The 18,302-nt window shown below is 41.1% G+C and overlaps 1 protein-coding gene across 2 annotated transcripts in view; it reads right to left on the bottom strand.

Moving 5' to 3' along the window:
• Positions 1–18,302, bottom strand: part of DOCK1 (dedicator of cytokinesis 1) — a 278,725-nt gene that overhangs the window by 218,641 nt on the left and 41,782 nt on the right. The window contains exons 12-20 of one of the 2 annotated variants that reach the window (XM_017809240.1): positions 16,138–16,280; positions 13,738–13,863; positions 12,423–12,547; positions 12,008–12,106; positions 11,238–11,310; positions 9,859–9,962; positions 9,275–9,458; positions 3,970–4,067; positions 396–485 (exon numbers count right to left, since the gene is read on the bottom strand). In XM_017809240.1, the coding sequence (XP_017664729.1) occupies positions 396–485; positions 3,970–4,067; positions 9,275–9,458; positions 9,859–9,962; positions 11,238–11,310; positions 12,008–12,106; positions 12,423–12,547; positions 13,738–13,863; positions 16,138–16,280 (1,042 nt within the window). The remainder of the gene's footprint in view (positions 1–395; positions 486–3,969; positions 4,068–9,274; positions 9,459–9,858; positions 9,963–11,237; positions 11,311–12,007; positions 12,107–12,422; positions 12,548–13,737; positions 13,864–16,137; positions 16,281–18,302) is intronic. The other variant, XM_017809241.1, reaches the window with a different exon arrangement.

Here is an 18,302-nt window from a genome sequence, read left to right as displayed (position 1 = left end):
GAAGACACATTACAGACACTAAAAACAGAGCCTCTGGCTCCTGATTATCCTCCTAATATATAGATATTCTTCTTCCCTGTGAAAACTCCTTGCTTATAACTAAGTTTTCTGTTCTAAGCACAGATTTTCTGTTTCTGTCCTGAATTCTGCTGTTCACCCACTAAAACAACCGGATTTAACTGCTTCCTTATTTTCTGGGGGGATGACATGGTGTAATCCAACCCCTCTTGGATAAAGTCCAACTGAACCTTCAAACATAACATTTGAATTAAATAATAATTAACAGCTAAGATCTTTTTAATTAGTAAACTTTATTCCATCATTTACACCATGTTTGTTGCATTTATTCACCATTTCAGTACCTACATTTCAGTCCATCCCCAAGGCAAACTTACCAAAGCATCAAACACTAAAGTGTCAAAGGTGTCGCTCTCTGAATTCTCCATCATGATGTTAAAAAGTGCATCCAATGTATCTTGAAGAAACTACAAATAAATACACAGTTCATCAGATTCTAAAAGAAAAATAATAATTTTGCAAAAGCTTCTACAGCTATATTTGCTTTCATTTGTACTTTTTACAAAGATTAAAAGTTAGCAAAAAAAAAGAAAGCTTCACATTTTTTCTTTTCAGCAAATTATTTTTTTAGTGACGTTGATTATCTATACATACACCATCACTCAGAGAAAAAAAAAAAAGTCAGAAATCACACTTGGTACAGCTGAACAAGGAGTTTAATTTATTACAGTGAATCAACAAAATGTATTTCCAAACTCCAGATCCAGCACAGAGTCACCAGGATCATGCATTGCTGAAAATGTCATATTTCAGAGCACAAACCAGACAAGCAACTGAGTGTCATGCCAATAAATCCAGCAATCCTCAGCAACTTCGGAGCTGAGCAAGGGAAGGCTCACAGCACATCCCTTCTCAGGGCTGCACCCACTCAGAGCCACAATTCCCAACGGGATCACACATGCAGGCATGGGAAGCAGAGCACACAACCTGCTGCCCCAGCCCCAAACCTACAGAGGAATGTCTTCACCACCCCCTGGGCTGGGCACCCTCATCTGTGCAACACGAAAGGAAAAGTAGATTAGTGGTGGGGGCTCCAGGCAAGCAGAGGGAGAAAAGCTGTTTTACACCTGTGTAATTCCAGGATTTCTTCCCAGTGACAGCCAGTGATCCACACACAGCCCAGAGATACTCATCAGGGTTATCAGCACAGGGTTCTGTGTCTGAACAGTTTGTTCCTCCAGCTGACACAAAAAGGCTCCCGAGGCACAGTAAGGATGGATCACAGCCTCAGTTCGGGTTAGGTGTGGTTGAGAAAGGAGGATTGTTCTGGGCTCCAGTGAATCACAGAATAACAATGGTTTGGGTTGGAAAGGACCTTAAAGATCATCTTTCTACTATCCCTGCCACGGGCAAGGACACCTTCCACTAGCCCAGGTTGCTCCAAGCCCCATCCAACCTGGCCTTGGACACTTCCAGGGATCCAGGGGCAGCCACAGCTTCTCTGGGCAACCCGGGTCAGGGCCTCACCACCCTCACAGCAAAGCAAAATGAAGCAAAAATAGTTTCTGCCTTGTAGACGAGACAAGGTGCAGCTGGGGAAGAACATCTCAACCAGCAGAAGCAAACTGATTCCTGAGATTGCAGCTACAAAGAGAGATTATATACTCTGTGGGAGAGATGAAAAATCAGTCTGACTCTCAGCTTCCTCCTTTAAAAATGTCTGTCTATGCAATGGGTCTTCTGGATCAAACATGATTCACCTGATCTACTAAATCTACAATTAAATGTCAGGATTTAACCTCAATATAGCAACTGAATGCCAAACTCAAACCAAGTGAATACAGCCACAAATCATGCTACTAATATTTGAGGATGAAAAAAAATTCTGGCAGCTCATTTTAGACTTCAGTCCTGGGGGAGATCCAGGTTATAATTTCACTACAGGATCTGGGGGCAAAAAAAACCCCCAGTTGCTTTCTCACGGTCTCGTTTGCTCCACTAAAGAAGACGTGCAATTAAAGCACGTTAAAGGTTGGACTCCATGGTCTGAATGTTGAACTCAGTGATCTTGGGAGGTCTTTTCCAACCTAAATGATTCTGCAATTCTAAATGACTCTGTGATTTAACCAGCTGGCAGGAGGGAAAGAGTAAAGCACAGTTCTGAGCCTTGACAGAAGTTCCTCTTTGGTTTGAAGAGAAGTTGTACTCTCAGGTCCCACACACGGAGCCCCCTTGAATCCAAAGGATGGTTGGAAGGCCTTGTCATGACTGATCAAGTCTCCATTTCACATTTAGGTATCAAATACTGACTTTCATTAGCAGAGTTCAAGTTTTAAATCTGTTCCCAAGGACTTGATGTAACAGCGAGAAGAGCACAGAGCAGATGCCTGTGCTGTGTGAAGTGGCAGGACAACATTTCTCAGGTAGCATGAATAATTTCTAGACTATTAGTTTACATTCTCATATTCTAAAGACTCTCTGCACAAATGGAGCTGAAACCTCTGGGAAAGGGAGATAACATTGACTGCATCCACAGTGTATGGAAGCTGTAAATCACAGAGTGAGTATCTTGGCTGATCTCTACTTAGCAATAATTGAACACCAGTAGGCAAAGGCCTTTTACTGGGAGTTTTAAGGAATAGCCTAACAGAAAATATGAATATGTTTTATCACATCAATACTTTAATATACATAGACTGTACCATGTATTTAAAAACCTGAAGGATAAAAAAAGCTGGAAGAATAGAAAGCAACAGTTACAAACCACATATTGCAACAGAGCAGGCTACACAAAGATCCTGTGACAGATGGATAATGTAAACAGTGGCCTTCCAAAAAAAAGAAAAAAAAAAGGCATAAAAATGGTGATGGGAGCAACATTAAACACTCCCTCTTCTGTCCTATGCATGAATCCAGTTCTGCTCAGATCCCTGTGCAACAGAGAGAAGGGAATATCAGCCCATGAGTCCTGAGCACGTGCCAGCTGGAGAACTTCCTGATACTGCTTTCACTTAAACCTCACTTGTGATGCATCCTGATGAAATCCCCGACCCCCATCCCACAGTAACCTGCCACACCCCCTCAGGTGTCACATTTGGAGAAGAGGGAAAATCACAGATGACAGAGCCATGACAATGCTTGGCAGGAGCCAGCACCAGTGTCAAGTGTGTTCCTGTCAAATGATCCACAGCAGGTAGAACCTTCCTGAGAACCAGACAGTGTGAGATTCCACTTTCACCAGCCTCAGCAAGGAACATCAGCATTCCCAGATGGTTTAAGTTACTCCAAGCTGAGGCATTCATTATGCTCCTATGAACCAAATAAAAATCCACTGATGTAAGGAAACAACACTCCAGGCCCTTAAGGGTCATCTGTCCCCAATACATCTTTTGACACTCTTTCAGACTTGATTTATTACAACACATTCAATAAAGTCCCAGTCTACCCTCTTCCACAGTTTCACGTAGCTCTCTACAGTCACTCAGTGGCCTTGGCAGATGTAAATAACTTGGCTCAGCTAAATATTTCCAGGAGAAGTATTTTAAAAACAAACAAAAAAAAAAACAGATACACACAGTAGGATTGCATTGCACATCCATATATTAAAAACACATTTAATATCTAATCTTGCAAAGAAAGACCCCTTTTGCCTTCATGTATCTGTATATAAAAATTGACCAAAATGCTAAAAAAACCAAACTAAATTTTCAGAAATGTACATTTTCTGTGTGTTTTATCAGTCCTCAACATCTAAAATGTTCTGTGAGGGCAGGGAGAGGGGCATCAGCCTCCTGAAGGCTGAGATACCTGGTTGCAATTTAATATGCAAGTGAGGTTGAGGGGGAGACTGTGGGGAAACAAATACCTCAAAATAGGGGATTCAGGAAAATTATGATACCAAGTTTATTTTTAAAGAAACCAAATTTTTTTCTAAAGAAATTAACTTGTTACCTTAACCACTTCACCACCATCGACTTTCATCAGCTGCTTCAAGTTCTGCTGCAGCAGGTTCGTGTTAGATCTCCACTTCAGAAGTCCCAAGAGATCAACTAGGAATAAGAAAACCAATTATATCATGCAGGATATTTAATATTTACCTTCCCTCACTCTCCATAACCACATTCAGGACAAACAGTTTTACCTCCTTACCTCAGCCTTTTCCACTGGACAACAACATATTTCTGGTGTGCTCTGACACTGCAGAAAACTTGTACAATCCTTCTACCATGACAGAACTCTGAAAGGCTTTCAGAAAAGCAGCCAGCTTTTGAAATATCAGCATGAAAATCTAGGCCAAGGAAGTCTGGTCCCTGGGTTTTAATTTGTTGTACACAACAGTTGTGTATTTTGAAAAAGATGCCAAAATGAAATTAGTCAGCCACCAACACAGTCATATCTACAGGGCAGTGACTCTCCCAGCTTTAATGTTTCCAGCTTCTTTGCTCTCACTGAATAAACTGAAAAGAAAATAAGGCACAATGCAAGGCAAACAGTTGCAAACTAAATGAATTCAGTGGAAAGCTGTGTGATGAATAATTGCTGGGTTGCTCTCAAGTGATGGACACTGAGGGTACAGATCAAATCATGCAAATGGGCTTATCCCCAGAGTCTGCATTATTAAGATCCTGTCACTTAAACATTTCCTGAGAAATAAGGGAATACAGAAGGCAAGCTCTCCCTGTTAGTCACTTTAAAGTTTCCTTCAGGGAAAACTCCAGAGGAACTCATGGTTGGGGCTCCCCTACAAAGCAGCAGCACACTGGTAAATATTAACACCCACGCTGGAGCCCCAGTGAGGCAAACCCACCCCAGCATCTGCTGAGAGGCTGAACTGACCACAGACCCAAAACCCCCATGTTCATCCTACCAGACCAGCCTCAGGGAAAATATCCTCCCTGCCCCATGAAAGGTCAGGTTTTGGCACAAAACAAACCAGCAGTAAGTCAGGCTCAGGGGAAGCCTTCAATAAGAGACTGAACTCGATCATCTTCGAGGTCTCTTCCAAACTAAATAATTTTATTATTTTAATTTAAAGATTGCCTGTCTTCAGTTCAGCCCCTGGATCACTACTGCACATTAACCACCTCCCAAAATGGTTCATATTATGTGATTTCTGCCCAAAGTCACTTCAATCAGGCAGTTTCTCTGAACCAACACCTCTTCACTTCTTTTATTCAGAATTCCAAAGTAACTAGCACAATGTTTATCAAGGCATGAATCTGCAGAGTATTTTCTGGAAATTATCTGCAGAGACCCAAAGTAGCTGCTATATTTTCCCAAAATCTTTCATTCTAAGCAGTAAATAAAATGATTTCCAGTGGAAAGGACTGCAGATCTCCTTGGACAGACTCCTCTCTGAGCAGCACTCAAACCAAGCCTTCTCATCATCTCTTTGGGAACAGAAATAGTGTTTCACTACATTAAAGTTTTGAACAATCCAAGTCCCCCATTCCCCCATTTTTTTTAATATATCCTACAAGTCTGCACCTGAACCCGAAGTCTTAGAAACTCAACATTAACAGAAAAATTCCTTCTGGAAGGAAAGCAAAGATGCCTCCATGAGTTATCCAAATTGTTTCATGAGTATATTTACATCAGCTTTCCACCACTGAATTTGGCTCCAGTCTGACTTCTAACAAGGCATCAGCTTGACAGAAGAAATGATCTGAACAAAAGCCAGCCCACAGACAATCTCCACAGAGCATCATGGATTGCCCCAAGAAAACAAATCCACGTGTACTCTCAGCGTGATGACAGAGCAAATGCTAAATGAATATACATATGTGAACAGAAAATGTCAGTGTAGCCCAACTTCCAGGAAGAGAAAAATAAGATACAGAGTACAGAAAAAATGGGCATTCACTCTATTAATGCAAGCACTAAAACCCCAGCAAAGCACCAGTCAGTCAGTGAATCCCACTCTGTAGGTCTGTGTAAGGTAATACAGTGAAAGAATGCAGTAAATAAGAATATTGCAGTCAGCCCAGGTCAAGTGAAATGTGAGATTAGAAAACATCAGGAAGACAGAACAAGGTTGCCCAGAGAAGCTGTGGCTGCCCCATCCCTGGAAGCATCCAAGGCCAGGTTGGACAGGGCTTGGAGCAGCCTGGGCTAGTGGAAGGTGTCCCTGCCCAAGGCAGAGGGTGGGACTGGATGGGCTTTAAAGTCCCTTCCAACTCAAATCAGTCTGGGATTCTGTGATTTCCAACGGCAAAGGGTTTAAACAAACATCCAGAATGCCAAGTACCCAAGAACAACTTTGCTTTATTAATGTGATTTATTGTTATATTGACTCCATATGGGATTATCCTTTGCACAGCACTCACAGTTGGAAGAAAACAGCCCAAGTTCCTGGTTACCTACTTTCCTTGACCTGTATCCATGCAAAGGTTTCCCTACAGATGTACCCAAATTCTTCTCAAAGCCCAGTCACTGCAGTTAGGTAATACTTCCAGTCAAATTAAATTTCCACTCGTTCTTTGAAATTATCTTTCTTCTTTAACATTTGATTTTCCATTTTATGACTTTTATTTTAATTTTATACTTACAGCTTCACTTTTTATGCCTCTACAGCACCTGAATTTGTCACACTGTGTGTTGTTTTGGGTTTTTTTTAACTACCAACTGTGCTGATTTAGCCAAATTCCTCTCAACTGTTTTCCAAAAGCCTGGTCTCCTTGGTTCCTCAAAGTCCTGACTCCAGTTAAGTAACAGTCACTATTATCTAGAGCTTTGAGTCCTTCAGGCAGAAAAAAAAAGACAGGAATTGTCTGAATAAGCCTTAGAGGTGCCCTGGATCCTTCACCACAGCAAATCCATGGGGAGAGCACCAGCTCCTGGCTACTGGTAAACAGGACATTTTTCCAGCAATATCAGTTTCTATTCCCAACACCCTGTTAATAAAAGGACACCCATCCTGTTAGTCCTGGAAGAGGCACCACCAGGATTTACTTCCACAGGCCCTGGGGGTATGGGCTTCTCCTCTTTGTCTTACATCACCATTCCTCCTAAAAATTCAATGCAAAATCCAGGAAAAGGCTATGGAATGTGCTGCCCTATTATATTTTGCCTCAAATCACTGGCAACTGCTCAAGTTAATTAAGTAGATATTTCATATATTGCTCTCTCAAAAAAAAAAAAAAACAAAAAACAAACTTTCCTTCTTATGCCTTACCCCCTTACTCTGCTTTAGATCTTGCTCTTCCTTGTTCTGAGAACAACCATGCAGCTTATTGTCATATTCTGCTTTCCCACACCACACCTACCATGCNGAAGTACTTTGCACCATCAAATGCCACGCAGAAAAAGCAAAGTGATTTATTCACATACTTTCAGAATTACTAAAATTTAGTCTTAAAGCCAATTCTAAGATGCTTGCAGGGGGGAAGAAAGAACTATTATAGATGAGCAAAAGGAGAAAAATGTGTTTTGGCTGAACATTTTGGTAAATGAGGATAATCATGTGTTTTTACTGACTTACTTTTAAGAAAATTAAAGGAGTATTATTAAACAACAATTTTCCAAAACTTAAAATCGGCTTCAGAAATTGTCCTGTGAAGAGCACTGCCAACTTTCAGAGGAAAACTCATACTTGAGGGAGGAATTTAACGATGATTTTTTTGTTTGCTTCTTTTCTAAACCACTCAAGGACATGCGGTGATCTTGTTTAACAATGTCAGAATACTTTGAGGAAAACACAAGACTCTGGCAACTTGGAGGAAAAGTTTCACAGACAACATAATTAACAGCAACACTAAACAAAGATCAGACCTTCAAAGCAAACTACATGTAAATTAAGGCTGAAAACAATGCTCAGTCTTAATTTTAACAGCAGCGCTGTGAAGGCAACATCAATATATTGATCACCATGAAATACTTCTAATTACTAACAAGCACCAGGGAAGACTGAGGGGAAAAACAACACCAACATCACAAAAAGCAGCTCAATCCTATGTGCTGGTTCCTGTGTTCCACAGCCCCCATTCCCAGTGCGTTGCTGTGGAGCTACGATCCCATCTTTGCTCTGAGATCCTAAAACCATATCCCAATTTTTTGCTGAACACCCTCTTAGGCTCCGAGCCTGCCAGGCTGCAGTGGATCCGAAGTGCTCTGCATGTGAAACACCCGGGAAGTGCCACTGGAAACACTGCAATAAACTCGGAGTTGCCTCCGAAGTTGTACCCAAGCAGTGGCATTCCCCAGTGGCATTCCCTGTCAGTGGCATTCCCTGTCAGTGGCATTCCCTGTCAGTGGCATTCCCTGTCAGTGGCATTCCCTGTCAGTGGCATTCCCCCTGGACACAGGGAAACTCATTAACATGCCGATCTCATCATTATTCCCACCCACCCCCCCATCCCAAGCTCCCCTCGTGCACAAGCTCAACTCCCAGCTGATCCATCCCCTCTCCTGAGTCACGACAGAAGGATCCCGTTCCCTGGAATGACTCACTCCCGGCTCAATGACCCACCCACACTCCCAGTCTGCTGCTGGAGCAGCCCCGAGAACAAGGGATCACTCCATGGCAACCAAGCACAAAAATTACACAGAGGGCACAGTCTGCAAATGTGAAATATTTGCTTTGGTGGCTGCCATCAGCTCTGACTTCCCCAGCCTTTGGGTGCACTGAGCAAGCTGACGAATACACAGGAAAAATGTAGAGAAGGCAAGTTTTATTTAAAAGAAGCAAAATATGCCAACTGCACTGCCAGCAGCCTGTGTTCGTGTGTGAACCTAAGAGTGACCTCCATGCAACACATTCTCATGTTCACATCCCTTCTGCATGAGAGGAGAAAACATCAGAGCTTTCTTCGGGTGTAAGAGCTGGGCATTGCACCTTGGAAATAACATAAACCAGCTTATTTGGGAGCAGAGCTGTGATATCACCTCCTCTTGAAAGCAAACTCACCCTCTCCCTTAGTGCTATCCTTCATAGCCAAGGAAAAGTGCAATCCCACAGAGCCTGTTTGCAGTGTACTTCAGGATAAAAGTCTCAGCTATATGGCAAACAGTATCCCTGTTCCCATTTAACTTGGGATTCTTCTGTTTGCTCAGAGACTTGTACTGCTTTAAAGCAAAACAAAGGCTGGATAACACACAAACTCAGGAGATGCTTTTGCTGCACCCAGACAATGTAATTCAAGACAAACAACCACCAACCACTCACAGAGGAAGGGGGATGAAGAAGGCAGGGAAGTCAACACAGAGAACTCAACTCCTACTGTGAGGAGCAGAAGCTCCAGCAGTTCCATGAACTCACCATTCTGGGTAAGTTTTGTTGAACAAACTAGAGTAGAAATCTGGAAAGAGTCTTTGCTGATGGTGCAGCTCCCAAGGTTCTGCATGCTCTTCCCTGTTGCTGAGTGTCCCTTTTCCTCCAGTTCTATTTTGGTGGAAGGTAGACTCAGATAGGTCGAGGCATCCTCCAGCTTCTTGGCTTCTGCCTGCAGTGATGTTTTAAACACGAGAAAATATCAAGCAAAAACCTTGGTAATAATACAATTTTAACATTTACAGTGGATTTTCTTAGGTTTGGAGCTATTCAGTGGGTCTTTAACAACAAAAATTTAGCACCAAGGTAAGAGACAAGATGTGATTTTTTTAAAAGGGCTACAGAAGTAACTTTTCCCAACCCACACGGAACTAAGTAACAAGTGCCTTTGAAATTAAAACATCCCCAGAAAAAACATATTCAAGTTTTAATCCTCAATCTGCCACACACACACAAACTGCACAGTACTTGCTATTTAGTTGTTTGATCTACAGAACAGCCTAGAACACATTTTTCTGGGGAATTCTGGAACAGAAGTCAGTCAGCAGAGCTGTGGAAAATCAAAATTCTACCTTGTAAACTATAAGGTCATGTTCTCCGTCTCTCAGAGTTGTCCCATCATATCTCATGAGCTTCACAAACGCCAGGGCAAATATTTTCTCAGATTTATCTTTGGCTGTTACAAAAAAGAAAAAAGACAAATCACCACATAATTAAGTATTTGATACTTCTACAGACAGTACACCCAAATCTCAAAGATGTGGGTGATCATAGCAAAGATTCTCCTATGAACAAAGTGTACAAGGAATTAGGAGAGTCTTCTAAACACGAGATAGAACCAAAAAAAAAAGCAAAATAAACACATCAATTGACCAGATGCTTCAACAGTAACCAGATGCTTCATATTTCTATATTATCTGTTCTTTCCAAAAGCTTTATTAAGGCAACTTTTTAAAAATAAAACTGCAATGTGACACATTTAGAAAGTCAGGTTTTTTAGAAGAATGGCAGTGTTTGGAAGCAAGACTGAGGATTTAAAGACCAGCACTGAGGATGTCAGGGCACAGAGCCCTGACAACAGACATTTGAAGGGGGAACATGAGATACAAAACAGAAATTGGATCCATAATTACACAGTTGAAGTGCCTGAGCTTCTGAAAACTGACCCACTCCACAGCAACACGAACTAGAAAATGCATTGTTTGCTCTCATTGTTCAAAACCAACTGTCAAAAGTTAAATAAAAACAAAGCAACAGGACAAGCAGAGATCACAAAGTTAGGAAGTAAAACCAGAAGGAAAATGCAATCAACCTGAGACAGCCCAAGGAGCCTGTGAGAAAGCCCTGCAGCCCTAAGGAACGACCTCTTTTTATTATTTAGACTGTGGCCAACCTAAATATTTGAGTCATAAAAACATTTCTAACTCTACTAATTTGTAGCACGCAGTCATAATTTTGACACTTATGACACTGACTTTGGCACATTGTTTTCCTTAGCAACTTGATATCATCCTCTGAATTAAGTAAATATTTCATTAATCAAACTTCATAATCTCAAAGTCTTTAATTTCTGATGCTAAGCTAACTGTAAACTCTTTCACATAACCACTGGTAAATATTTTTACTACTCCCTACCCACCTAACTCTAAGAGATACAATACCACAACCCCTTTGAGTTACTAATGGAAAGATTTATTCCATTAGTAATAAATTCCATTTACTCCTTTTCATTTGATTTGGAGAAAACAATGGTCAGGAAAGGAAAAACTTGCTGTGGACAGGTAAGAGTGAGGAAGGCGTAAAGCGGAAAAGAGGCATAAAATAAGCAGGCAAGAAACTTAATCCTGCACTAAAATGGCAACAGTCAGTTACAGCTTGGGAATGTTATGCCTGTTTGAGGAGATTTTGGCACCAGTGACAAGAGCCATAATGAAGAGGCTGAGTTACTCACAGTCCTGTGACGATCGGTGGCGGAAGGTGAACCTCAGATGGCTGCGGTTCACGTCCTCGATGGGGATTGCGACCTTCACACGCCGGGAGAGAGGATGGAGGGAGGAAACCGTCAGTACAGCACCCAAAATCTCACCTAGACATCTTCCAGCAAGACACCTGACACTTCCAAACAGATTAGTGTTTAAAAATCCCAGCAGAACATCTGGGTTTCTGCCACTTTCTGCCTCACAGACTCAACAAAAGCACCTTTGGACTCAAAACGATGTTGTGGGGAGTAGCTCTAAGTCCCTTCTCAGCACACAGACCCTGCTCCCACTGCCTTCAGCCAGACAGGATGTATTTTATGCAGCCAACATCAGCCTCCTCTGTAACATCTAAACTTGGCATTGAAGTGAAAAGGTTATTAGCCAAGCAAATGGACCAAGCTTAAAGCACAATCAGCCAGATCCCAAAACAGTGATGAGTTCAACGCTATGGCAATTGTGTTTTAACCTTAATATTCTGCCTCTCTAGGTCAGCTCCATAGAAATAGAGCAAAACCATTCCTAAAGAGATGTTGGAGGGCCCCCACAACAGTTGACCAAAGGATAAAATAAAGTTCAATATGCAATAAAAGTCAAATCCTTCCTTAGCTGAACTATTCCTTGTCTTGCTAAATACAACTACCAGCACTGAATCTCCCCAGGTTTGTTTCTCAAGCCTTCTCACTGAAATATATATATAATGCATATTAACACACAGAGGAAGTTATTTTAAGAGTTTATATACCTTTACAGTCTCAAACCAGCGAGGCTGCTTTACTTGGTAATAGATCACTGACTTGTACTCTGAGATGGCTTCATCACCAGCACCGGGAAAAATAACACTCTTCAAAACACAAACGAAAGAGAAAGTGTTTGTATGTCTCAAACTCGTCTTTTTCATTCAAATAAACAAAACAAAAAACAAAAATCAGTGAAGTAGGTCAAAATAAGACAGAATGGCTCTTGCTCAAAGCTCCTCATGAAATTAATATCAAAGGACATCACTGATATGGCAAGATGTATTTAATTATGACAAAGGAGCAAGTGTGGTTGAAAATAAAAATTGGGACTTCAGCTGACAAGTACAGAAAAAGATGTAGAAAAGGCTTAAACAGATATGTATCAAAATCAAAACCCCCAGCCAATAAATACTTTAATACCTCTAATCTCTTGCCATCTTCATCATAAACAGACACTGTAACTTCCACATTCTTGGCTGTGGTTTTACTGCCTTTGTCAAAATCTCCCTGAACTAAGGTGACATAGATGTCATTCCGAACATCACCTGAAAGGCAGAGCAAAGCACAAAGTAATGCACAATTTTCACAGTAAACCCAGTGATTTGTGAAACCAGTGACACACAGAAACAACAATCAATCAGACTTACACATGGCAAAACATTTAAAACACCAGTTCCACCTGTTTCAGTTTTACACAATTTTCATTATTCATTTGAAAGAATGAGTTTCCACACAGGTGTAAATTTAGCCCATGCACAGGTATTTTGCAATTTAAAAATATTTAACAGCCTACAGAGTTCTGTTTAACTTGTTACATTGGGAAGTGGTTTCATGTTTTCACTGGTTTGGGGGTTGCAGGGGAGGATTATTTTTAGCTTTATGTCTTAAAATGCTCTTCAGCTACACCCCAATTCAATTGAAATTTTGAAAATTAACTGGGGAAACGAGGGATTTCCAATAATTTCATGAGGCAGATGGTTTATGTGCCAACATATGATCAAAACAAGGTGCTGAGGCACTTCCACCATACGGGATAGAGAGTAAAACATCTGACAAATACATCTGCCAGCAACCACAGGGAGACCTGGCACTGGGATGGGCTTTGGAAACATCTCATGGATCCTCTAGAGTCCATCAATCTGAGGAGGACAGTGCAGGGTTCTGCTCTTGCTTGTGGCAGGTTTTATTTTGAGAAGCACCACGTTCCATTTCGTGGGGGTTTTTTTTGGTAAACACCTGAATTAAAACATCCTCTGAACGCACATATTAAACAAAGATGATACAGCTTTCTTTCAAATACATTCTCTAAATCTGGTACAAACCTTAAGAGACTTGCATATCTCTAAATCAAGCCTGTTCCTCCGAAACTGTTTCAGGTTTGGATTCATCACAAGAGATAAGTTTTACATGTGCCCTTGCTATGGGGATGATATAAAGCGTGCACTTTGTATAGGTTTTTTTTTTCCACTGGCAAAAAATGGAGAATTTCCACAGCCACTGGGATTTCATGTCTTTTTTGGAGGGAGTGGTACTTTTATTTATTGATGCAGCACATGTAGCAGGTATTACTAAATCTTTCACATTTATTGGAGACAAAATCTTTTGATGACCCGTTTTTTCTAATATGCGACGTACGTCAAATTTTTTATTTTTTCATTTCCCCCCAAATTTTCCACATGTACAGACATTTAAAGCAGGTTAAAATATAACAAAGCATTAATTCATACTGGCTTACCAGGCATAATAATCTCAGGAAAGCCCATTTTCCGAGCCACAGCTGTTGACCTGTCCACTAAGTGTGGAAACTCCTTCCTAATCTGATGGATATCTCCTGGAAGAAGTTTCAAAGTCACCCACAAACCTGTTGTGTAAAAAAACCCCACAATTATTAAACTGGTGGGATTTATCCCTAGTTACTAAAGATTTCTTTTTACAAATTGAAAAAAATGTAAGAACGTTAAAATAATTAAGACACATTAAGATAACATTTAGGTCACAAAGTATTTTAAAACACTCAAAAAAATCCTGCCACTTCAAGCAAAAATATGAGTGAAGCACACAGAAGCACGTCTGATTATGTTCCAGTGTTTCTGATGAAACTGAACTGGAGAAAAGAAAAGAGGCAACAATGATTTGCATGGAAAAATAAAGTATTATAACCAAGGAATACCAGCAGATCCCTACCCCAAAATGATTCATCACCACCACCCCATAAGTTGTTTTTACTGCTCTGAGCACAGAGAAATCTACAGCATCAGCTTTACACAGCTGATATTTTTCTCTTCAGAAGCAAAAGAAGCCACTAAAAAGCTGCTGCTTTGCCAACTAACATCAAGCATACTTGGTACAGTAAAAAGAAAGATGCCAAAATGGAAAAAACCCCATAAAAATAAAAAAAACCCCCAACCTCAAAAAAGTCTTTCACTTGGTAAAGTGACTGGCAATCAAGTTTAAGCATGAAATAATCACAGCAGCAATTTGCAGAGGAAAATCCTCAAATTAAAATCTATGAAAAACACCCCAAAAATATTCATCTATGAAACAAATTGTGGGTTATCCTGCACCACAATTAACTGTACATTCATTTTGTACACAGTTGGCAGCTTGCTGTCTCCTCTGTGTTATCTCTGTAAAAGGCTCTGTGCTGACTTGCTGCCACAGATGGTTCTGACAGCAGCTATTTCACTAAACAGCAACTGTACCTGCACTGACTGGGCAAGGAACAACTCAATCTTTCCCTCTTTGCTTGGGCATTTCTTTCTTTTTTTTAGGGAAAGAATCTGAAATGAATCCAAAAAGCTGAAACGTTTCCTCCTTTCTGACACACACTGGCTGTACGTGAAAACAAGGGGAGGAAAAGCAGATCTAAATTTTCCTCTTTAGCTAAAGGATAATTCAAAAATAAGGTTTATGTAGATTTTTATCTGCTATTAATTAGTAAAGAAAAAAAAATTCAGGAAAAAGTATATAATCTTCCTTGGGTCTCTTGTGTAGATATGGCTTAAGTGATACAGTGAAACACAGTGTCTGGGGAAAACTCTGCATTAGTTTGCAAAACTCTGTATTAATCCAGAATCCCAGGAAAATATTGAAGCCAGTAATAACTGGACAGATCATGAAGTTTTGTACACACACAAGAATAAACCAACCCAGACTTGAGAAGCTGAGTTTCATGCCAGCTGTGTACACTGAATTCTGAGCAGCCCCTAAGAGAAGGTCTGAGAGGGCTCGGGCTCCATCCTCACCACCTGCAGGCTCAGGTGGGGGCAGTGTTGCAGGAACAATGCCCTGGTCTTCCTGGGAGGGAGCCAAATGTTGCAAGTGCAGCTGCAGAGTGGAAAAATAGGGCAAAGGAAAAGAAGGAAGAGAATATACCTCTCCCTTTCACATGAGGAGGCCAAAATCCACAGCTTAAGGGCACAACGGCCAACTCCTGAGTCATAATTTCCAGCATGGAATCACAGAATTGCTAGAGTTGGAAGGGACCTCTGGAGATCATCCAGTCCAACCCACTGCCAAGGCAGGGTCACCCAGAGCAGGTGACACCAGAACACATCCACATGGGGTTGGAATGTCTCCAGAGAGGGAGACTCCACAGCCTCCCTGGGCAGCTGTTCCAGTGCTCTGCCACCCTCAATGGAAGGAAGTTCTTCCTCATGTTGAAGTGGGACTTCTTGTGTTTTAGTTTATGGCCATTGCTCCTCATCCTGTCACTGGGCACCACTGAGAAGAGTCTGACACCATCCTCTGACATCCCTTGGAGATATTTATATGGACTGATGAGATCCCATGTCAGCCTTCTCTTCTCCACACTAAAGAGGCCCAGTTCCCACAGTCTCTCCTCATAAGAGAGATGCTCCAGACCCCTCATCATCTCTCCAGTAGCTCCAGTAGAGACATAAAGACATCCAAGACATGAACAGTGATGCAACCTGTAGAGTCAACATGGGGCAGGGGGAAGAGATGTAGGGCAGGGGGGCATATCAGGATGAGCCCTGAAGGTGTGAAGAGTCATGGTAACACCTTTTCTGTCACCAAAGAGCAGTGAACAAACAAAATTCAAATCATCATCATGTTGCAAATCAGGAGACGAGCAGTTTTAGGCACTGGGGTGTAGATAAAGAAGGGCACCTACCCTGACCCTTGTGGTTGACTTCTTTAGCAGCAATCACTTTGTTTATAACAGTCTGCAGGAAATCATTCTCCCCTGCCACCCTGGGTGAAAAACGGGATGATATGTTCAGCTGCTTGTGTCGAATGGCGTCATCCAACGCTAGCCTGGAGGATGCACATGACGACCAACACCAGGAAACAAAGGGGCACAGAAAACCAGAAGTCACAGTGACAAGGGAACACAAAAGATCGTATCATAGTTGTGACAAAGAGTGTTTATTAGTCAACGCAAGACAGAGGACAGGAAAGGTGACAAGAAAGACAGAGGAAGATCATTAATCAGAAGAACGCTGGTCTACCAGAGAGTACAGCACACCTGGCATGTTACTGCTCCCCTCAGGGACATGCACAGACCCACTGCCCCCCTCCGTGAGCAGAGGAAGGTCTCCCACCTCAGAACCCCCAGTTAAGCAGTGAAAACCTACACAGGCAGTTTTCCCTTTAATATAAATACATATACACAGCAGGCTGGCCCTGCAACACCTCCAGGGTCACCTCTGCCATTCCACAGGTAAAGCAGTAGTGCAGGGTGTCTGAAGGAAAAGCTACCATAAATCTCACAGAAAAAGGAGGAGAAAAGCAGATAACCCAAACGTTTTGTTAAACTTGGGGAATAAATGGAAAGATGGGAACTATAAATAAACAGCAGCATTAAGTGGCATTGAAGTAATCTCGCCAAGTGCTTTTGACAGCCATTGTGTCGGTGGCTAGTGAATGAATACAAACAAACAAAGATGTGAAAACAGAATTGTGTGTGGTACAACAGAAACAAAGCATGGAATGAGGAGAAAAATGTGGCTCATATGAACAGCATAAGCCTACGTTGGAAATAACGACACCAGTGCTCAGCATGCGATTCCACATTATTCATGTTCTTTGGAACATACTTTTTCAGAAGAATGTTTTAATTTATTACAGGGAGAAAGAAAAAAAAAAAGTCACATTGTACATCTTTTCCAAAAATCTGATTTGTCTACACCGAAAAAAATAAATCAGTGTTAATGGAGCAGAAAACTAGATGTTCCATTAGCATCCACTTTGATACACAAATGTTCATTTTCATTGCTTACTTCCACACTCACTAAAAAATAAACTTGCTGTTGTTTACCTCGCAACAAACATATGCTACTCTTCCCTAAAAACCTATGGTTTCCTTGCAAAATGGAATTGTACTTTGATTTTCTCATTAACGCTTTCTGCAGCACCTGCATGTCTTGCAGTCCTCTCACCAGCCCTACACCTTCAAACCACAAGGGCTTCCTGAATTAGGCCTATTTTTCAAAATAAAGTTGATTTGAGATAACATTATTTCAATCTTCCTTTCTTTTTAATATTATTAAACCCCCTCTGAATACCATTAGTGTATCAATCAAGGAACTTAGGTCCCCTAACTATGTTTTGCCTTTTGGAACAGATGGCACTCCAGCATTTCCCACAACGGGAAAACTAAACACCCATATTTATGCACTTGTATTTGCCTTATCATTCTACCTTTCCTTGCTTCATGGAACAACAAAAAACCCTATGATCTATGGATGGAACAGAGTATTTCCCACACATTCTCATTTGTTAATAAGCTTTTGCTTCTAAAAGCAGTTTCTCTGCACATATCTATATATTCCATGTCAACAAGCTCAGAGTCAGTGTGGGAAGGTCTGTGGTTTCAGATAACTAGAATTAAGACCAAGTCCATGTACACACTGGTCTCCCTGATTCTGTGAGCAGGTGTATCCAACCACCAAAATATTTAAGGTTTCTGGTAAAAGCCTTGCATGATAAAGTTGAATTATGAGAAGATATTGCAGGAGGTTTTATCAAACCATCCCTCAAATCCCCAGTTTTTGTTTTAATTCTCATTACTGTGGCTATGAAATTCCATCTCCTACCAAGGAAAAGACAAATGTTATCATTTACTAAATCCACAGAAGTCACCTGCACTGGATGTTGGTAACACTGCTGGTCTTTATCCATCTCAGGCAGATATAAACTCAGAATGAACTTATTCAAGTGTTTCACCTCTCACACATTATCACCCTGATTATCACCATGTTTAAATAAAAACAAAACAATGCTGCAAAACTGGGAATGCAGGCTTTAAACTCAAACTTAAGAAACCCCAAAAGTTAT

Source organism: Lepidothrix coronata, unplaced genomic scaffold (genome assembly GCF_001604755.1).
Source record: "Lepidothrix coronata isolate B3197 unplaced genomic scaffold, Lepidothrix_coronata-1.0 Scaffold25, whole genome shotgun sequence".
Lineage (NCBI taxonomy): Eukaryota > Metazoa > Chordata > Aves > Passeriformes > Pipridae > Lepidothrix > Lepidothrix coronata.
The sequence above is the reverse complement of the archived record's forward strand: the minus strand, read 5'-3'. Positions and strand labels throughout refer to the sequence as shown.